The sequence below is a fragment of the Epinephelus lanceolatus genome, chromosome 3 (assembly GCF_041903045.1).
Source record: "Epinephelus lanceolatus isolate andai-2023 chromosome 3, ASM4190304v1, whole genome shotgun sequence".
Lineage (NCBI taxonomy): Eukaryota > Metazoa > Chordata > Actinopteri > Perciformes > Serranidae > Epinephelus > Epinephelus lanceolatus.
The window spans coordinates 29428394-29451264 of NC_135736.1; the positions used below are offsets into that span (position 1 = coordinate 29428394).

General features: G+C 39.2%; 2 protein-coding genes and 1 non-coding gene across 4 annotated transcripts in view; all 3 read left to right on the plus strand.

Moving 5' to 3' along the window:
* LOC117254834 (polyunsaturated fatty acid lipoxygenase ALOX15B-like) overlaps positions 1 to 22871 on the plus strand; it is a 108287-nt gene that overhangs the window by 21716 nt on the left and 63700 nt on the right. The gene's annotated exons all lie outside the window — the stretch shown is intronic.
* Positions 304 to 20923, plus strand: LOC117271170 (polyunsaturated fatty acid lipoxygenase ALOX15B-like). Of its 2 annotated transcripts, none has more exons than XM_078166242.1 (17): positions 304 to 1390; positions 1566 to 1739; positions 2120 to 2318; positions 6513 to 6641; positions 7670 to 7795; positions 12764 to 12791; positions 13094 to 13216; positions 13327 to 13430; positions 14976 to 15142; positions 15244 to 15387; positions 15651 to 15854; positions 16069 to 16155; positions 16277 to 16446; positions 17427 to 17548; positions 17694 to 17794; positions 19450 to 19620; positions 19851 to 20923. In XM_078166242.1, exons 2-17 carry the CDS (start codon positions 1587 to 1589, stop codon positions 20028 to 20030), a joined length of 2208 nt encoding a protein of 735 aa, XP_078022368.1. In that variant the 5' UTR covers positions 304 to 1390; positions 1566 to 1586; the 3' UTR covers positions 20031 to 20923. The 2 variants fall into 2 exon arrangements, with proteins under 2 accessions (XP_078022368.1, XP_078022367.1); XM_078166241.1 differs by having other exon boundaries at positions 306 to 1390; positions 7667 to 7795.
* On the plus strand, positions 2662 to 2743 carry trnas-cga (transfer RNA serine (anticodon CGA)). Its single transcript has one exon. It is a non-coding gene; the product is annotated as a tRNA-Ser (tRNA).

The following is a 22871-nucleotide window of genomic DNA, read 5'->3' on the forward strand; positions in this document are numbered from 1 at the left end:
CAATTGACCCCAAACTTGCTACAGAGCATCTTCAGACTCTCCTACAAAAACTACGTTTCTCAGATTTTTGATTTATCAAAAATTAAGCCTATAGTGCATCAAAATGTTTGACTGTAAACGGTACTGTAAACATATACATGCAAATTCTTGCTAAATAAATCTTCATGAAAAAAAGACAAAATTCTAGAGTCATGGTAGATGATGTGTGGCAAATTTCAGAATTTTATCTCAAAAATTGAATTTTTGACAGCATTTTGAATTTTGCTCTAATGTGAACAATTGGAGTCAATGTAAAAATGACAATTTTAAACATCAGTTTTCACTTATGGAGCAAATCAATCATTGTTACAAACAAATTACCAACATCTCCATGCGGTCTAGATGCAATATGTGTATTTTCAGAATTTTGTTTCGATAACTGAATTTTTGACAGTGGTTTGAAATCTGCTTTTCCATGCATGGACGGCTGCTAAACCTGCACGTCTGGCTTAGTCAATTTGTGAAGCTACACATTACTTGTCTACTAATTAGCTCAGTGAGATAGAAATTGGTTCTTAGTCTCAGAGGTTGTGAGTTCAAGCCTCAGCTGATGCAAAAGGCAGATTTGTTGTTAAATTCCTAAATGTCTTCCAATTCTTCTGCTTGTTGCTCAGAATTGCCTAAAAATGCCCGGACCCGACCAATCACTGCGCAGCAGCTATAATTTTGATTGATTGAGTTTGATGATGATGCACATGAGGAGTATTTGCTTTCAATATTTGACTCTGATACTGTGATTCTAATCCTGAATATTTTACTCAGTGTTGACATCTTATATCTAAACTTAAATGGAGAGCTCAAGCAAGTTGATACATAATATAGATGAGACACTGTCTGTCAAAGATACTGTCAAAGTCACTATGGTGAAACGTGGGGTACAATCGGTGTTTGTGCTGTTGAAAATATGTGAATGAAATATGGCTGAAAACTGGATGCCAGTTGGTTGGCAAACAAAGAGCCTCTGGCTGGAAGCGACAACTTTAGATGGCTGTAACTGTGTATTCTACTGTATGTATTTTCCACATTATAGAAAAAGTTTACTTTTATGGTACAATTATGAACAATTGGATAAATTTGGGTTAATTGTATGAGTGAACATGTTTTCTGCTGTTTGAACATTTACCTGGAACTAATATTTTTAGTGACTGCGATGTTCTCACATGTAACAGTGGGAGAACTGGTTTGTCATCGCTCTGTGGTTTTGCAATTTTTCAAACATATCCACAGTTTATCAGGAGATTAACTATTACTGATCAGACACTCCCACAAAACTGTGTAGATGAAAAGAGGAATCAGTGAGGATTATTTTATCAAATGAGCAGTTCATCAAAGGAACTTCTTCATTCAACAGGTGAGCGATGCATTATCAGTGGGAAAAGACAAATATGACATTAGGTGTTATAATACCTTTTTACTGATGCTTTTTTCATTGTGATACCAGTATTTTATTTTTTCTTTTCACTTCGTCTAGTGACAGTTAACACAATCAGTGCTGAGATTGGTTATCTTTATTCTCGCCCTACCAGGATTCTTTCAGGATAGTGAAAATGGCTGATTATCAAGTGACCGTGTCCACTTCCTATCTGGATGATGCTGGCACTTGTGACTATGTCTTCATTAAGCTGGTGGGAAAGGATGGTGAGAGTGAACACACAAGGCTCATGGACTCCAAGGGAGAGTCATCCTTCATCAGAGGAGCAGTAAATCTGACATATCCCTCTCTGTGTTTAAATGTATAACACGCATCCTCAATTTTTACCTATACAAGATTGTAGGCTTACTAAATAGAAAAGGTTATGTAAACTCATACCAAATCAGACTCCTATGGGCCATGAAAGCATATGTGCTGCTGTGCAACTCTTCATTCTACAGCCACCAAGATGACCTACAAAAAAAAATCCCCCAAAAAGTGTAATTTATGCAGTGTACATACTGTGCACACTGCACAAGTTGTACTTTGTCCACCCTTCTACATTCAGTAATTGTATGCTAAGCACTGGGTTACTGCTCAGTTCTTTGTTACCAGATACACTTTATCTCTCATATAAATGTTTTCAAACCATTTCTGTCCTTACTCCAGGTGTCTACTTTTACCGTGTCCTGCCCTGTCTCCATTGGAAAGCTGGTCCGGATAGAGCTTGAAAAACAGCCTTCCCAAAATCCGGACGAGTGGTTTCCCACCAAGGTGGAAGTGAAATCCCCCGAGGGAGACACCTTCAAGTTTCCCCTCTACTGCTGTATCACTGACAGCGAGGTGTACAGCTTCAGAGAGGGAATAGGTTTGTGGAAATGTGTTTGTCTGACATCCTGTATGTTGTTCACTGACCACAGAAGAGATAAAAGAAAGACAAGTCCTGCAAGCTGCACTATAAGGAGGCTGGAGTAAATTAATTCCAACATACTGTAAACAATTTTAAACCATGTTGTAGCTCTTCCTTCAAACACAGCATTGTCCTTTTCAGCAGGAGTAGTACTTTATTTTGTTCCATTTTGGCAATTTCCCAAAAATAATGCACACAAAAAAGAATAGATAACAAAAAGGCATTAAAATGAAAAGGAAAACAAAAATTACTACATGCCTTGCCATATCCATTGCATGAGTAAGCTCCCTTGATGGCTAGAGCTGTGATGGCCGAGTGGTTAAGGCGTTGGACTCGAAATCCAATGGGGTTTCCCTGCGTAGGTTCAAATCCTACTCACAGCGATTATTACTGTATTTAATGATTAAATGTTGCAGGTGCAATATTACAATTCCTAAATGAGCCAACTGCTGTATCTGGTATCTGGTATCTGGGCTGCATATCCATCAATACAAAGCCAAGACTAGCCAAACGCACAGGTTAAATACACTGCCTGGCCAAAATAAAAGTCACCACCAAAAAAAAAGGTCATACACTCTAATATTTCGTTGGACCGCCTTTAGCTTTGATTACGGCACGCATTCGCTGTGGCATTGTTTCGATAAGCTTCTGCAATGTCACAAGATTTATTTCCATCCAGTGTTGCATTAATTTTTCACCAAGATCTTGCATTGATGATGGTAGAGTCTGACCGCTGTGCAAAGCCTTCTCCAGCACATCCCAAAGATTCTCAATGGGGTTAAGGTCTGGACTCTGTGGTGGCCAATCCATGTGTGAAAATGATGTCTCATGCTCCCTGAACCAGTCTTTCAGAATTTGAGCCCGATGAATCCTGGCATTGTCATCTTGGAATATGCCCGTGCCATCAGGGAAGAAAAAATCCATTGATGGAATAACCTGGTCATTCAGTATATTCAGGTAGTCAGCTGACCTCATTCTTTGAGCACATACTGTTGCTGAACCTAGACCTGACCAACTGCAGCAACCCCAGATCATAACACTGCCCCCACAGGCTTGTACAGTAGGCACTAGGCATGATGGGTGCATCACTTCGTCTGCCTCTCTTCTTACCCTGATGCGCCCATCACTCTGGAACAGGGTAAATCTGGACTCATCAGACCACATGACCTTCTTCCATTGCTCCAGAGTCCAATCTTTATGCTCCCTAGCAAATTGAAGCCTTTTTTTCCGGTTAGCCTCACTGATCAGTGGTTTTCTTAAGGCTACACAGCTGTTCAGTCCCAATCCCTTGAGTTCCCTTCGCATTGTGCGTGTGGAAATGCTCTTACTTTCACTATTAAACATAGCCCTGAGTTCTACTGTTGTTTTTCTTCAATTTGATCTCACCAAACGTTTAAGTGATCGCCGATCACGATCATTGAGGATTTTTTTTTCCGGCCACATTTCTTCCTCGAAGATGATGGGTCCCCACTATCCTTCCAGTTTTTAATAATGCGTTGGACAGTTCTTAACCCAATTTTAGTAGTTTCTGCAATCTCCTTAGATGTTTTCTCTGCTTGATGCATGCCAATGATTTGACCCTTCTCAAACAGACTAACATCTTTTCCACGACCACGGGATGTGTCTTTCGACATGGTTGTTTAGGAAATGAGAAGCAACTCATTGCACCAGTTGGGGTTAAATAACTTGTTGCCACCTGAAAGATAATCGCCCATGCAGTAATTATCCAATAGGAGGCTCGTACCTATTTGCTTAGTTAAATCCAGGTGGCGACTTTTTTTTTGGCCAGGCAGTGTAAAAAACGTCAAGGCATTTGGCTCAGGAGGTAGAGCAGGTTGTCTAACAACCAGAGGTTCAATCCCCGGCTCCTCCAGTCTGCATGTTAAAGTATCCTTCAGCAAGGTAGTGAATCCCAAATAGCTCCAATGGCTGTTCCATCAATGTCTGAGTGCATTAAAACCTGCATAGCAGGCAGCACCCTGCATGGTAGCTTCGGCCATCAGTGAGTGAATGTGACATGTAATGTAAAAAGTGCTTTGAGTGGTCAGAAGACTAGAAAGGTGCTATACAAGTGCCATCCATTTACAAATATACATCTTACGCTTGTTTGTAATTTCAAACCATCACTGAAAACGCTTTGTTTTTTAACATTATTCTACATATCAATTTCATTGGAGTTTCATTGTTAATTTTTGTAATAGTGTCATGTTCAGAGTTGGGTAAGGGTTACTTTAAAAGTAATCAAAGTACTTTACTGCATTACTTTTTTTTAAAAAAGTAACCAGTTACTTTACTGCGTTACTCCCTGAGAAAAGTAACTCAAGTACTTTGAAAGTACTTCCAACGTTACTCCCTGAGAAAAGTAACTCAAGCACTTTTAAAGTACTTTTGAGTATTCTACATTTCCTATTGGGCAATGGACCACAGGGCGCTAAGCCTACATTTTTTTGTCTCCAAAATTAAAGTTATGGATCACTTGCCCTTCACTGAGATCCAGTTCTCCCATCACAGCCGTCACTTTGACCAGTAGAAACACAGAGCGATCTGCTGCCGTAGACAACTGTATGACAACAACACCCCAGCATTTTTAATATTTCCTCTAGGGATGTTACCACACAGAGTAAAAGGGGGAAATGATGGTGTGAAACAGCAGAGGCACTTTGTCAATCCGCTGAGTTAATGTTACTGTCATTAGCATCAAGCTAGCAAACATGTTACATCCTCACGGTCGGACATAAATTAATAACATTAACAAATATTAGCGGGGCTTTTACTCACTACAACTGCAGAGGCTCCCAGCTTCATTTGAAACAAACTACAGTATAGACGGTCCATCATTTAGGCTATTAATCCCTCTGTGTTTTTATATTCTTACTTTTTATCCACTCCCATTGCCTTGATAAAGTTAAAATATCGCACCGTCATTTCAAACTCAATACTTCCTGAATTTCTTTCAAATTAAAAGCCCCTTATAACCTCGGCTGAGAGAATCACTCCATTTTCTAAATGTGCTTTTATTGTGAAACATTTATAGGAACTTGCTTGTGAGGGGATACAGTAGCTTTAATATTTACGTATGGCACGGCACTTCAAATGTAGCTCCTGCCATCTGCTGACGCATTTAGGTGACTACAACAACATTTCTGCTTGCACATGAACAGACACACAGTGACTCAAATAATAGTAAAAGTGATAAAAATAGGACAAGAATAACCTGATGACATCACACATGCCGTGAAAGATGACCAAGGATAATTGGTGAGTACCACTGTGTAGTGTGTCATGTCTGTCGGCCAAGTCATTGCACGATTATGACTCCACAATCGTGTAATGTTACATAGTGACTTTCAGAACGGGCAGAAAAGTCATGTAGCGTGTACCAGGCATAATGCAAGTCCTGAGTCTGACCTGTCTGTCAGCGAGTCCTCCTCCACCTTTTTTAGACTCCACCGTAGACAACAGCAGCATTTCTCCGACCACGTAGCGAGCCACAAGATTCATGGCTTCTTTCAGACTGACAGGTTTAACGTTATCTCCGTTATTAGACCCAAACGACAGTTGTTGCTGTTTTGGAGCTGAAGGACCAGCGTTCTAAAAGTAACGGAAGTAACTGATGTCTTGTTTGAAAATGTACTTAAGTATTTGATTACTCAAACAGCAAACTAACGCGTTAGGTTACTCGTTACTGCAAAATGTGATCAAAGTACTCTAACGCGTTACTTTGTAACGTGTTATACCCAACTCTGGTCACGTTTGTCCATATTCGTCAACACCCCTTATGAAGATATAATAGGAGTCTTTATGAACAATGTCTTCAGCTACACATCCTTATTTCTCAGCTACACAATCTCATTTGCTTAAATTGTTTTCAACATGTAGAAAGTAATTATTACATTTATTAGCAATGTCTTTGATTTCTTTATTTTTATATTTTTATCGTTACAAAGTAATTTGAATTGTCTGCTTTTCCAGTGCCTTTTTGAATTATGCTGTTGAGCACTGTCAGTGTTCTTGTGTGCTCCTCCCACACTGCTCCAATAGTTTGTGATAATGCTCCTTCTACCAGATCTCATAATACTTATTAATTTATTTTCATATATCTTATATTTGTTTTCTGCCTCTGTTGTTCTTTCTTTTAACAATTGTCCCTAGAAGAGCCAGGCAAGTGGCCCTTCGAAAAACTGTTCGCGGTGATCCTTCCCCCTGAGGAAGGCACCTCCAACTTTCCCAGTGATCGCCGGCAAACTGGCACAAGAGAGCTTCGCTTCGGAGGGGGAACAGGTTTGTGCAAATGTGCTCGTCTGACATCTTGCACGCTGTTCACTGACCACAGAGGAAAGACACGTTCTGCAAGCTGCACTATCAGCAGGCTGGAGTAAATTAATTCCAATTCCAGTTCTCTAATTTCAAAGCATCTTTGAATACAGTTAGGAAGCAAATGATTTTGTCTGTCGGCCAAGTCATGGCACGATTATGACTCCACAATCGTGTAATGTTACATAGTGACTTTCAGAACGGGCAGAAAAGTCGTGTAGCGTGTACCAGGCATAATGCAAGTCCTGAGTCTGACCTGTCTGTCAGCGAGTCCTCCTCCACCTTTTTTAGACTCCACCGTAGACAATGGCAGCATTTCTCCAACCACGTAGCGAGCCACAAGATTCATGGCTTCTTTCAGACTGATAGGTTTAACGTTATCTCCGTTATTAGAACCAAACGACAGTTGTTGCTGTTTTGGAGCTGAAGGACCAGCGTTCTAAAAGTAACGGAAGTAACTGATGTCTTGTTTGAAAATGTACTTAAGTATTTGATTACTCAAACAGCAAACTAACGCGTTAGGTTACTCGTTACTGCAAAATGTGATCAAAGTACTCTAATGCGTTACTTTGTAACGTGTTATACCCAACTCTGGTCACGTTTGTCCATATTCGTCAACACCCCTTATGAAGATATAATAGGAGTCTTTATAAACAATGTCTTCAGCTACACATCCTTATTTCTCAGCTACACAATCTCATTTGCATAAATTGTTTTCAACATGTAGAAAGTAATTATTACATTTATTAGCAATGTCTTTGATTTCTTTATTTTTATCGTTACAAAGTAATTTGAATTGTCTGCTTTTCCAGTGCCTTTTTGAATTATGCTGTTGAGCACTGTCAGTGTTCTTGTGTGCTCCTCCCACACTGCTCCAATAGTTTGTGATAATGCTCCTTCTACCAGATCTCATAATACTTATTAATTTATTTTCATTTATCTTATATTTGTTTTCTGCCTCTGTTGTTCTTTCTTTTAACAATTGTCCCTAGAAGAGCCAGGCAAGCGGCCCTTCCAAAAACTGTTCGCAGGGATCCTTCCCCCTGAGGGAGGCACCTCCAACTTTCCCAGTGATCGCCGGCAAACTGGCAGAAGAGAGCTTCGCTTTGGAGGGGGAACAGGTTTGTGCAAATGTGCTTGTCTGACATCTTGCGCGCTGTTCACTGACCACAGAGGAAAGACACGTTCTGCAAGCTGCACTATCAGCAGGCTGGAGTAAATTAATTCCAATTCCAGTTCTCTAATTTCAAAGCATCTTTGAATACAGTTAGGAAGCAAATGATTTTGTGCTTGTACAATAGCCAAGAAAATTTTAAGATAAACCACAATATTTTAAAGTATTAACAACCCCCATTCCAAAGAAGTTGGGACACTGTGTAAGACGTAAACGAAAGCCGAATGCAATGATTTGAAAATCTTTTTTGACTATATATTCATTTGAATACAGTACAAAGACAAGATATTTAACATGTAAACTGATAATTTTTAGTTTTTCATAAACACACACTCATTCCGAATTTGATGCCTGAAACACGTTACAAAAAAGTTGGGACGAGTTGGAGTGAGAACAGGTTGGTGTTCCTTGAGGAGAACAGGTTGGTGTTCCTTGAGCGTTACTCTTATACTGCTTCAGTAGTTTGTGATGATGCTGCCTCTTATAAGATCTCACAATACTTATTCATTTATTTTTATATCTCATATTTGTTAACTGTCTCTTTGTTCTATGTTATGAATATCTGTTCCTGAGAGATCCAGACAAACAGCCCATCCGAAAACCAAACATTGGGTTCTCCGCAGCAGACACCTATGAGAGGCCCTTTGAGACATAATTCATACTTGGTTTCCCATGTAACATCATACTCTCATACATACACCACTATACTCTTACACAAACACTACTATACTCTTATATTTATCATCATGTTTTCTTTTATTTACTGTCATACTCTTAGTGTAACAGAGGATAATATTATATGTATGTAAGTATGATAGTATGTACATGAAAGTAACAGTATACAGTACAGGCCAAAAGTTTGGACACACCTTCTCATTCAATGCGTTTTCTTTATTTTCATGACTATTTACATTGTAGATTCTCACTGAAGGCATCAAAACTATGAATGAACACATGTGGAGTTATGTACTTAACAAAAAAAGGTGATATAACTGAAAACATGTTTTATATTCTAGTTTCTTCAAAATAGCCACCCTTTGCTCTGATTACTGCTTTGCACACTCTTGGCATTCTCTCCATGAGCTTCAAGAGGTAGTCACCTGAAATGGTTTTCCAACAGTCTTGAAGGAGTTCCCAGAGGTGTTTAGCACTTGTTGGCCCCTTTGCCTTCACTCTGCGGTCCAGCTCACCCCAAACCATCTCGATTGGGTTCAGGTCCGGTGACTGTGGAGGCCAGGTCATCTGCCGCAGCACTCCATCACTCTCCTTCTTGGTCAAATAGCCCTTACACAGCCTGGAGGTGTGTTTGGGGTCATTGTCCTGTTGAAAAATAAATGATCGTCCAACTAAACGCAAACCGGATGGGATGGCATGTCGCTGCAGGATGCTGTGGTAGCCATGCTGGTTCAGTATGCCTTCAATTTTGAATAAATCCCCAACAGTGTCACCAGCAAAACACCCCCACACCATCACACCTCCTCCTCCATGCTTCACAGTGGGAACCAGGCATGTGGAATCCATCCGTTCACCTTTTCTGCGTCTCACAAAGACACGGCGGTTGGAACCAAAGATCTCAAATTTGGACTCATCAGACCAAAGCACAGATTTCCACTGGTCTAATGTCCATTCCTTGTGTTTCTTGGCCCAAACAAATCTCTTCTGCTTGTTGCCTCTCCTTAGCAGTGGTTTCCTAGCAGCTATTTGACCATGAAGGCCTGATTGGCGCAGTCTCCTCTTAACAGTTGTTCTAGAGATGGGTCTGCTGCTAGAACTCTGTGTGGCATTCATCTGGTCTCTGATCTGAGCTGCTGTTAACTTGCGATTTCTGAGGCTGGTGACTCGGATGAACTTATCCTCAGAAGCAGAGGTGACTCTTGGTCTTCCTTTCCTGGGTCGGTCCTCATGTGTGCCAGTTTCATTGTAGCGCTTGATGGTTTTTGCGACTCCACTTGGGGACACATTTAAAATTTTTGCAATTTTCCGGACTGACTGACCTTCATTTCTTAAAGTAATGATGGCCACTCGTTTTTCTTTAGTTAGCTGATTGGTTCTTGCCATAATATGAATTTTAACAGTTGTCCAATAGGGCTGTCGGCTGTGTATTAACCTGACTTCTGCACAACACAACTGATGGTCCCAACCCCATTGATAAAGCAAGAAATTCCACTAATTAACCCTGATAAGGCACACCTGTGAAGTGGAAACCATTTCAGGTGACTACCTCTTGAAGCTCATGGAGAGAATGCCAAGAGTGTGCAAAGCAGTAATCAGAGCAAAGGGTGGCTATTTTGAAGAAACTAGAATATAAAACATGTTTTCAGTTATTTCACCTTTTTTTGTTAAGTACATAACTCCACATGTGTTCATTCATAGTTTTGATGCCTTCAGTGAGAATCTACAATGTAAATAGTCATAAAAATAAAGAAAACGCATTGAATGAGAAGGTGTGTCCAAACTTTTGGCCTGTACTGTATGTAAAACAAAGTTCTAATATAGGCTATGTATGAGAGAATAATATTATAGCCTATTTGAAACAGAATAATAATATATGTAAGAGAAATTAGTTGTACATGTGAATGCAAATAATCATGTGTACAAAATGACAGTGAATGTAAGACAGAATGATAGGTTATGTGAATGAGAATAGTTGTTTGTGTGAGAGAGTTTGATTGACACGGAAATAAGACTGAATTCTCAGTTCCTGATTGGTTATTTTTGATGAAGCGAGAAGAAGGCCCGCCTTCCCAATCATAATATGAGGAGATGGCGGACCGGGAGCGACTCAGTGAAGCTGTTGGCCTCTGACTGTTCACACAGGCTGCTGAGCAGAGCGGAGCGCCCGCGGAGGCTCGCGCACTGCAGCGCTTCACGGCCTGGACACACCGGACGCGGAACCGAGGCGCAGCGCCCAGCAGCGGAGGCAGTTTTCAATCGGCGCCCTTGACTGTCCACACATTGAATGAATAGGGCATATTGTTCTGACCATTTTATTTATGTCTGTAGGCTCGGTGACACAAAATTAAAATTGTAATGAAGTGATTAGGGTATTGAAAAATGTGTTCGGTCATGCATTGTTGTGTTATTTTAAATTATAAACATGGTATTTTCTCTTGACGTTCCACAGTGCGTGCGGTTATTATTTTATTTTGAAAATTAGCCGGATTCTCTCGTCTTTTCTGTGTCCGACTTCCTGTTTGGTACGATCCGCTCTATCCGGCTTGACAGAAGCGCTCGCGGCTCCCGTGAAAAATAGACCAGACGCCGAACTGAAGCGCTGCAGTGCGCGAGCCTCCGCGGGCCCTCCGCTCTGCTCAGCAGCCTGTGTGAACAGTCAGAGGCCAACAGCTTCACTGAGTTGCTCAAGGTCCGCCATCTTTTCATATTATGATTGGGAAGGCGGGCCTTCTTCTCGCTTCATCAAAAATAACCAATCAGGAACTGAGAATTCAGTCTTATTTCCGTGTCAATCAAACTCTCTCACACAAACAACTATTCTCATTCACATAACCTATCATTCTGTCTTACATTCACTGTCATTTTGTTCCTTACACATGATTATTTGCATTCACATGTACAACTAATTTCTCTTACATATATTATTATTCTGTTTCAAATAGGCTATAATATTATTCTCTCATACATAGCCTATATTAGAACTTTGTTTTACATATACTGTTACTTTCATGTACATACTATCATACTTACATACATATAATATTATCCTCTGTTACATTAAGAGTAAGACAGTAAATAAAAGAAAACATGATGAAAAATATAAGAGTATAGTAGTGTTTGTGTAAGAGTATAGTGGTGTATGTATGAGAGTATGATGTTACATGGGAAACCAAGTATGAATTATGTCTCAAAGGGCCTCTCATACAATTGACATGTACTCAAATTTAGGCAAGAAGTGGAATATACAGAATATACAATATACAAAAAAATATACAACTATACATCAAATATAGAAAAAAAAAATATATAAAAACAAATATTATAAAAAAAACATCTAAAATATACAATATCATTGAATTAGTGTTGGTTTTGTATGTGTTTGCCCATACATCCACACAGTAGGTAATGTATTTAACTATGACAGAACCATAGATTATATATAATGAGTTCTTATTCAAGATATACATATATTGCAGTGGTTTGAGACATTTTTGTTTTTACATTATGTTTGTGTGGATTGCAACATATTTCTGATCAATTATAATTCCCAGTTATTTATTTTTTAAAGTGGATGGGTGGATACACTGTTTTAATATGATCAGTGGACTTTTTAAAAAATATGTTTTTAAAGTCAAGTATTTCCTTTTCATCTACACACAGAATAAAGATGTAGATGGTATTATGAGCAATAACTTACCACACCATTTTCATTTTTTGCTAAATTGTATCTAATGTTTACAAAATAATCAATATATTTACAGGCAATTTCTTTTGCTTTATTTATAATCGCATTGTGATCTTAACAAAATAATTTGACTTGTCCCAGTGCTCGCTTTAATTATGCTGTTAAACACTCTCCATGTTCCTTGAGTGTTACACCTATATTGCTTCAATAGTGTGAAAATGCTTATATGTATGTGAGCACATAATACTTAATTTTCTGTATATTTCATAATTGTTTTTTTGCTTCTTTTTTTGTTTGAGCTAGACAAAATGATTTTTCAACAAAAAAGAATTGCTGAGGAGAATCGCATTGGAAAGCCAGTATGTTTGTAGAAACTTGTCTGACATCCTGTCCAGTGTTCACTGATCACAGACAACATAAAAGACAGACAGAAGTTGCAAACTGGACTGCTTGGACTGGAGTAAATTAATTCCAGCATACTTTACAAAGAATTTTAAACCTTGCTGTGTTTTTCTGAATCTACATATTTTTCCATCTGGCTCTGGGGGCTGCCAGACTGGAATCAGCGAGAGAAAGTCTATTGGTGAGTGCTCAGAGCTTATTTACATTTTAACTTTATACAACCCAAAACTAACGTGCATCCAAACGTCGACCACCTTTGGTTGATTATATTCATGACCTATAATGATAAACTAACTGCCATATAAAATGTTGTTACACCTGCCAGGGTATATTCAACTCTATTACACTATAAGTTGCAGAATTGCAATGTTAATTACATGAATGTGTAAAGTACTGCTTGTATACTCTGACCTAAAACAGCACACGCAGATATCTCGACTGTGTTTTGTTCCTCACCACTCTGCTCTTCTTAATTTTTCCCAGCTGGCATGAGCATGCAGAGGGAATACCCCACTGCATGAAGGCAAAAGACCTCTCTGATCTGCCTCCTGAGGTCCAGTTCTCCTTCTCCAAGGATGTAGAGTTTAAGCTCACTGCAGCTGCTGGGTAAAGTCCTCAAATTCTGTCATCTATCTGTTTATCTATGTGACTATGTATATCCCGTCAAACAAATTTAAGTCATCCAAGTAAACATACTTTTTGCTTTTATTTTCTAGGCTGGCTGAGCTGTACCTGAATGGTCTGGCTGATTCCAGGGAGAACTGGCTTGATATTGATGCCATCAAGGGGGTGTTCCGTTCCAAACGGACTGACATATCAGGTACTTTGCTATCATCGTAATGTAATGGAATACTTAATATGTGTGGTGGATATGGGGTCAGGGGGAGAGGAGTGAAACCTGGAAGAGCACTGTCCTGTGATCAGAAACCACAACATTAACCCAGATCAAATTTTCCTCACACAATCCATAGGAAAGCACTGGGTTGAAAAGTTTGATAAAACCAGAAGTAAGCAAGGAGGGAAATACAGCAGCATACACTGATCAGCCAAAACACTGAAACAACTGACAGGTGAAATGAATAACATTGATTATCCTGTTACAATGCATTGTTCTGCTGGGAAACTTTGGGGCCTGGCATATATGTGGATGCTTCACACTCCACTCACACACTTTTTTAGCCCAAGCAAACCTCCACATGGCAACAACCCTCCCAGATGACAGTGCCCCCCCAGCAGGACAATGTGCCATGCCACACCGCAAAAACTGCTCAGGTGTGACCCAAGGAACATGACGGAGAGCTCAAGGCATCGACATGGCCTCCAAACTCCCCAGATCCCAATTCAACTGAGCATCTGTTGGACGTGCCAATACCCCAGACGTACCCCTCATCCACGGTGCGGTCTCTAACAGATCGGACATTGCTCTCACCTCATACATGGTCACATAATTTAGTGATTAGCGTGTTTGCATTGCAATGCGTTTCAAGGATAAGACATGAGACACTACTTTTACAAAGAAAGATGATAAAGATCGGGTAACCGAACATCTCAGTCGTAGAAAAGCAGAATATCGAGTTACGACCTACCAGTTTGATGTGTGTAGAGGTCTGTATTGTAGCTGCCTGGTGTCATTTTTAGGGTGGTTTAGTGGAGGTCAACAGCAAATGGTTGTGTGTGGTACAGCTGTTTAAAAACTATGAGATCAGTGATGAGACTGGCTGAGAGGGTATTTAATATCTACCACACCTGCTGATCAAGGCTATTTTCACCTACACATAGCCCTTTGCAGGTTGCACTGCTGCAACAGGTGCACATGTAGACTCAAAATATTTCTCAGGAGAATGCAAAAGTTTTGTGAGAGTATTCAGAAGTTTCCCTGGAGAACACAAATTTATTTGTTTCTCCCCCATCATATTTATTTATTTATTTATTACCTATCTATTTTTTTGTCCCCCATGCCCCCGTAGAGGCACCATAATAACATAATGACTGATTAAAGATCTGAAAATAAATAAAATAAAGACTTGGCACAGAGGTCATCCAGTTTATTTCCAACATTTGTCAAGCTAGCAGGATGCCATTTCAGCTGGTGCTCATTCTTCCTTATTTTTCCTCGATGTTTACTAATATTTACATTTGAAAACCTTGACCAGGCTAGCTAGCAGCTGGCTAACAGAAGTCAGCAGGAGAAGAATTTACATAACAGTGATTTGATTTCCTCGTCCTGGTAAATAACTCGCAGCCACATGCTGCCACCATCCAAAGCCAACCACAAAAAGCACCATCAAGACCTGCAAAGTGTAAGTCTTGATGTTCGATTTTCTAGCTTGAAACTCAATGAAGTTCAACTCTGTTCTTTTTCCAGACTATGTCCAGAAACACTGGAAGGAGGATGCTTTTTTTGCCTACCAGTTTCTAAATGGCGTCAACCCCATCTTGATCCGACGCTGTTCAGCTCTGCCTGATAACTTTCCTGTCACTGACGACATGGTCTTCCCCAGTGGTCACTTCAGCTTGGAAAATGAAATGGAGGTGATTGTCATGACGTTGATAGATCTTAGCAATAGAAAAGATCATGTTTTGCCCCATGATGCTGTATGCATGTGAGTAAAATGATTTCCTCACCACAACAGAATGGCAACATATTCCTGTGTGACTACAAGCGTTTGGATGGAGTGAAAGCAAACATCATCAATGGGAAGCAGCAGTACTTGATGGCTCCCCTCGTCCTGCTCCACAAAACACCTGATGATAAGCTGATGCCAATTGCTATTCAGGTTAAACTTTCCCTAAGTGTTCTTGAAGCACAATACTATGATCTATGCAAGTATCAGGTCTCATGGCTTTCTTCCAGTCTGAGTTTTAGTCATTAAAAAAAAATTCCCCTCAAAGGATCAACAGAATATCTGACTGAAAAGCAGATGAAACCTGTAGTTAATAGACTAACATCCAATTACAGAAAAACTGTAAATATTATTGACCAGTACTGGTATTGGATATACTGGATTGAATGAACCACACCTCCTTCCTTCTCCTGCAGCTGAAGCAGACTCCAGCAGAAGACAACCCCATCTTCCTTCCTACTGATTCTGAGTACGACTGGTTGACGGCCAAGATTTTTGTGAGAAGTGCAGATTTCAACGAGCATCAAATCAACTCTCACCTGCTGCGCACTCATCTGCTGGCTGAAGTGTTTGCAGTGTCACTGCTGCGCAACGTGCCCAGGACACATCCACTGTACAAGGTAACTGAGGGGAGAATACTGAACCTACTGTAGTTGTAGTTTTCTATGTTATAGTTTTTCCCAGTTGCTGATTTTTGTATCATCCAAAGTTGAAGAATCAGAATGTTTTAGTGTGTGTAACTATTTCTCACTGTTAAATGGTATAGAAGCATCAAGATTACTGACTTGGTTAACATGTAATAGTGTTACTAACAGAGTTCCCTCATTCTCTCAGGTCCTCGCAGCTCACACCCGCTACACTCTGCATATCAACTTCTTGGCAAGAGATCGTTTGATATCCAAGACTGGAGTTTTCACAAAGGTACAAAAAGATGGATGTAATCAGTAGACATAAACAATATTTTTTTTTTGTTTTGTTTCATCAATATCATGCACAGTATTTGTCTCTAACTATACTCCTGACATATCTGACTGTCTGCTAGTTTGCATCCTCTGGTGGAGAGGGTTTGGTGACCCTCTTAAAGAGATCACTGTCCTCAGTGACCTACAGCTCTCTCTGCATACCAGACGACATTGCTGAGCGTGGGCTGAGGGAGGTGCCGAACTTCTACTACAGGGATGATGGACTCAAGCTTTGGGATATCATCCACAGGTATTACAGTCAGTTTCGATTCTGCATTCTCTTAATGAATATATAATACTGGTACAAAATCATGGACATATGAGTGAAGGGTAGCTGCCATGCTAAACACTACAAAAACCTACACCATATCAGGCTTAGTTAGAGTGCATTTAAAGGCCCTGAAGTACACCAAAGTAAAAAAAAAAAAAAAAAAAAGTACAGAGGCATCAGATCTGTGTTAAAGAGATTGCTCCAGCAGGGAGAGGAAGTCTTTACCAGGAAAGCACCCTGAGAATACAAATGTAGGATTAGAGATTTTATTTTATTTAGTTCTTCCCCAAATTGTGCTTTGTGCTCTTGTAAATAATGCCGTGCTGCTGGGCCATCCTATAGAGAGAGCCTAGATTGATTTTGCAACTACTGATCAGGAGATGACTTACAGTTGACTGAGGCTGTTTTTTTCCCCCCAGTATACTGGAAATGCACGTCAACCAATTTACTGTACAGAGCGGCTGTTAGAATTAGGGATACAATACATATTGTTTATGCAAAGACAATTTGCTGTTTGAGCAAGTGATCATACACAACATGGTTTCCAAATATCCTGATATCCTTATCCTCCCTAGAGCCCTATGAGCTAGCTTTTGTTCTTACAATTACTAAAATTTAGAGGTGCTAGTAGGCATCTATAAGAACTCTGAAGCCAGCCAGGCTAATCACTTCCCTCCACTTGCAGTCTTTATGCTAAGCTAAGCTAATTGCCACCCAGCTGTAGCTTTATATTTAGTGCACAAATATGAGAGGTGTATCGATCTTCTTATCTAACTCTCAACAAACTGTGTCGAGTATTGCACCAAATTCTTAAAAAGAACAGAACTGATCGTACTAAAGAGATGGACAATAAATTGCCTCACAAAAGCGTTATGCTTTACTACTGCAGTATGTATGAAAACATTTATAAATCAACCACGAATGTATTTTACATTGGTACTTATCCACATATCTCAAAGGTATGTGCAGGGAGTGCTCGGCTTCTACTACAAGAATAATGATGCGGTCAAGGAAGACGACGACCTGCAGAAGTGGATTGGGGACATTTTTGAACACGGATTCCTTTCCCAAGAAGGCACAGGTGGGCTTAAAAGAAAAGCTCAATATTAATGATGAGAGATGTGCACATTTATATTTAATATAACATGTTCATATTGCAAAGATAACTCAAACTTAAATCATCTAGGCAACTTTAATTCATGCAGTTTATTTCCTCTAATTCTCAGGAATTCCACAGAGCTTTACCACTGTGGAAGAGTTGGTCAAGTTTGTCACCATGGTGATCTTCACTTGCTCAGCACAACACTCTGCTGTGAACACTGGACAGGTGAAGCCTTTTAATTTACCGGGATGATCAATTGTGATGTTGCTATTACTGTAGAATGGGTTCATGATGTCTGCACGTTTTTTTCTGGACTGGAAACAGATGGATGACATAAACAAGTGTCGATGCAGCCATGCTAGCAGGTCTGTGAGTCTGCACGTAGGCAGTGGCATCGGCAGGATTATATTTCATAGAAAACACAAGAACTACCCACTTGTAGGTTCCTGTGGGTGCACAAATGCAATCTACCTGGTGAGCAAGTAAGAGAGAAAAAGAATGATTCTACCGCAATCACTATTGCAGCTCTCTTACAGTAGCTCATAAAAGAGTCATGCCACAGACAGACAGACACACAGACAGACACACAGACACACAGACACACACACACACACATTCCCACATTCCAACACAGTCATAACTGTGGTGGTAGTGTAGTTTGGACTCTGTGATTCATTGATTCACAGGTCTGTATACACATTCACATTGTAATGTTCCAATACAACTTAGAGACAAAAGTCAAGTTCTTGCATTAACTGGTTTATTAAACAATTTAAAACAGTGCTAAGAAAACTTACAGATGTGTCGCAATGTCTCAAAAGAAACAGACGCTCACTCAACAGCCCAGGTATCAACAACAGAGATTACAGTGGGCCAGACCTGCTTCCTATTCCTCTGTTCCACCAACCTACACCGTAACAGCTTAGATCCACCTATTTAAGAAAACTGACATGCTCTTAATTTTACTTTCTTGAAAGTCCATTCCTTGATCAATTAGTCATGACCCTGACCAGTATTGTCAGACACTTATTGAGTGTAATGACTTTGATGTAGTTTTTAACACTGAAACATTGCTTAATACAAATTTTTGATACAAAGAAGGTCAGTACGGTACACATTACAAGAACAGCAGCCACCTGCTGCAGTTTGATAAAGCTGGAAAGATATTCACAGATTCAAACTTCCCGGGTCAATCATTTGGAAGCAGAACGTTGTTAAAACATGAACAACACCTTGTTCCAACCCTAGTTAAGTAGACAACGAGCTACAACCTAATTTTCATCATCTGAGCTGGACAAATAATGTTACTCTCTATGTGCAGCTGAGACAAGTGCAGAGAGACTGTCTACAAAGTGCAGCACTGAAAAGAGATACTATAAAAATGTTCAGTAACTTCTATAAAGAGTAGTATTTCCAAAATCACTTCACGTAACAGTCTCCTGTCAGTTATAATACAAAGCCTAGTTTGGAATAAAGACTTTTGTATAATTTTGGTAAATTTTCATCGGGAAATATATTCAATAACTTCACTCGTACAATCTAGTTTCTATCTCCAAAAGTAGTCTAGTCTCCAAAATCCCTTCAAACACCAATCCTGTTGGTTGTACTACAAATCTTAGTTTAGAAAAATGTCTTTTTGCCTGACTTAGGGAAATTTTCATTGGAAAAAATATTATAGTAGTAATTGTATTACTTTATGTGGCCAGTGTTCGGAAAAATTCAAAGACAAAGATCTGTAAACTGTTCAACCACTAGCAATAGCATGGCTAAAACATGCAGCTCTTAAATTCATTTTGAACAATAATTGTATCACCATGATACCAGTGATATGCTGTGAGTGAGTCTTAATCAGTTATCTGCCAATCATTCAATCATTGCAGTATGACTATGGAGGCTGGATGCCCAACACTCCCATCTCCCTGCAACTTCCTCCACCAAAAACAAAAGGGACAACAAGCGAGGCCACGATGATGCAGACATTACCTGACATGGGCACAACGGCTAATGGAATGGCCGTCATGTGGTTACTCAGCAAACCATCCTTTGACTTTGTAAGTGAACAAAACCTCATGAGATTTGAATGACATCAATCAAAATTTTCTTCAAGTTTTGTATCACAGGTTAATGTGTCATCAGAGCAAAACGCCCTCTTCCAGTCAATGAAAGAAACAGTCCTGCTCACTTCTTACAGCTGTGCATTATAGTACCAATAGTATATGTTTGTGGAACATTTTAATGTTATTGATAAAATGCATTTTTACTCTATTATTTATTTCATCAGGTCGGTCTTGGCAAGTCTCTGGAGTACCATCACAGTGAGGAGATTCCCTCCCATTACGTAAAGGCTTTTCAAGGAGAGCTTCAGACGTTAAGCGCATGCATCAAAATCAGAAACAAGAGTCTGAAGATCCCATACACATACCTGGATCCAGAGAACATAGAAAATAGTGTGGCCATTTGAATATCAGAAGGCCTCTCAGCTGTTTGAGCCAAATTCAGCTTCATATTAACATAAATGAGAAAGGGAAAATCTGCATGCTCTGTTTTAACTGATACTATGGTGGAAGGAAGCTACTGCATGTGATCATTTTATATTGATCTGTGATTTTTATATAACCTAACTGATTTAACTGTGGGGAAAATGTGGTTTAAATCATAATTTACATCTTAAATCTTCTTAGTATGTCGGTGAATATACAGGGTCTCTTATCAAACTCAGTTACTGTGGGGTAAAATATTATTTTGCATTAAGACTGTAACACTTTAGAAGCAAACTGTGCCTTATGACTCACTGTCATAATGAAGTATAAATAAATGTAGGTACCTATGTTTTGCTTGATTTACTGCATGCTCTGTATCTGTAGCTATGTCAGAAAAACAGGCGAGTACTAGAGGACAAAACTTTAAAGTGAACTGTGTCTCTTTCATCTCGTGTGAAAAACAAGTACTTGTCACTCAGAACAAAGTAAGCTCAGTTTCATGGAGGACAGGAGGTTCCTGTAACCACAGAAAGAGACAGTGCTTCAATGATCCTGTGTTCCATGAGGGAGGTGCTTCTTTCTGTCCTTGTCCTTGTTATATACTTTTTTATAAAAATAATTTCCCTGAGTTACAAAAGTTGAGTACAATATGTGAAGCTTGTGTACTGAGAAATTAAACACATGTATCATCCACAAACAAAATGTGACAATTTGCACTTGTCTGCATTAACTTCATGTGCTATAGAAGAGTAAACAAACAACAACATAACAATTTAAAAAATAATTTGGCTGATTTGTCATTGGATGTCACTAAGGTCAACTGTACACTGTGACCAAACTTCTTCACCAAAATAAAGTACTGGTTAAGTCTACACATGAGGTGTCTGAGTGATCATTATTATCATCATTATCTTCCTACAACATCTTGTAATTATTAATTGTTTAAGTGAACAAAATAATCATAGAGATTACCAACAACAAAAGGACACAACTATGAAAATAACTGACAAATAAATGCATAGGTAATTTTACTGTGAATATAACATGATGGATCATCGAATGCCATTTTGTATCTCCAAGATATAATGAATATATGAGCTAAACAGTAAAAGTTCAGGGTGCAGTGTTATAAAGAAGTATGTCACAATCGTACTGCAACCAACAGTACGTACTTTGTACTTTGTAAGGGCAGCTGAAGTAAAAGTAAAAAGGATGAGACTCAGAACACAATGACATGATCTTTTGATCTAATAATCTTATCAGGCACACCAAATAATATGGTAGAATGGCTACTGAAATGCACAGCATTATATTTCAATGAGTGTGGCAGCATGAGTTGCAGAAGTAAAATCATGTGATGCTTTATTCTTGTGGCGTGCAAATGAGTTTTATTCAGTAGGTGGCAGTGTCACACATTTTTTTTATGGTGCTTGAGGTGAGATGATGTGTCAGGGCATCAGCTTTGGCAGAAATTGTAGCCAATGAAAGAACAGGTGAACCCTCAAAACTAACTTTGAAGCACAGAATGTTAAGTAGCAGGAAAGATGGACCCGAGAGAAGACTGATTTAAAATTTCCAAGAAAGAAGATGAAATGGTCTGACGAGATAATTATATCTAAGTTGGCTTCACAATATTTATTTATTTTTATTTTTTTTACATGCAGATGGAAACACGTAGAAGACAATATATAAAAATGACAACTTGACAAACAGAATTGCATTTAAATCGAAATGATGAAACTGAATATCTACATTGCAGAAAGTTTCAGAGACACTGGATTATTTATTACTATAAAACATACAAGAAATTATACCAATGGCCTACCATAGACCACATAAAGAATGAACACATCATGGCTAAGTAACGGGCTACAATGGATTGATAAACAGAACAGTGTGTTCTGTCTTATACGTCAAGACAGTTTGAGTTATTTACTTCTCAAATACACATTTTGCTTGATGGTACTCTGTCTGTTGTGTTGTTTAATCAATCATTTAGTCTAATTGTGTGCTGTTCATTTGGTGTTAGCAGACCTTTAACTGTTTTACTGATGGATGTAATGAATTATCTTTACAAATACAAACAGTCACCCAATTCAAAGCATTTCAGCATAAAAAACATGTCTTTAACACAGGTTTTTGGTCTTTTGTTTGTTTAGTTTTTGTGGCGTAACAGTGTATTCCTTAAACACCTGAATGCATCGTGTCCAGGAAGCTTACAAAGTCTCTTGTCGGCCCCATCTGCTTGTGCCCAAGTGACTGTTGTAATGCTTCTCATTCAGCTGAAGCTCAGTTCTGTTCTGCAGCTGTCCAGTGAGATGGATGTGTGTTCACCATTAGGGCTGAGAAACTGCAGATGGAGCCTCCTGCTGTCTTACCAGAGAGAGGGCAGCAATAGACAAGCATGGAACACAAACATACAGCATATGCATCAGTGCAGTATCAGCCACACCACTTAGACTTTTACTTTAAATATTTTGGTAAGACAAGACAGAATGAAGAACAAGAGAAATGCTCTGTTTGGTACTATCCCTCTGCATGCCACATGTTGTCAGATGTAACTTCCCATAAACCTTTATTTTCTGTTGCATCAATCTTCCCTGTTAGTCTTGCAGCACTTCACAAACAAACATTTCACCAAGTAACACATGGAGAAAAAAAGGGTAAATTCTGAATTGACTGTATGCCTGTCTACAAGAACAGTGAGTATTGTGCCACCTGAACTCTGTGCTGACACAAATTGGAGAGTTTTGCAATATAGCACATGTAAAAAGTTAGGTTTTTTATTTTACTTTTTCCTCTTGGAAATTCTTCATCGTAGA

Coding starts and splice junctions, on each gene's coding strand:
- LOC117271170 (XM_078166241.1), top strand. CDS start 1,587: ATGGCTGATTATCAAGTGACCGTGTCCACTTCCTATCTGGATGATGCT. Junction 7,796..12,763: donor TCGCTTTGGAGGGGGAACAG/GTTTGTGCAAAT, acceptor GGGGGCTGCCAG/ACTGGAATCAGCGAGAGAAA. Junction 19,621..19,850: donor GCAAACCATCCTTTGACTTT/GTAAGTGAACAA, acceptor TTATTTCATCAG/GTCGGTCTTGGCAAGTCTCT.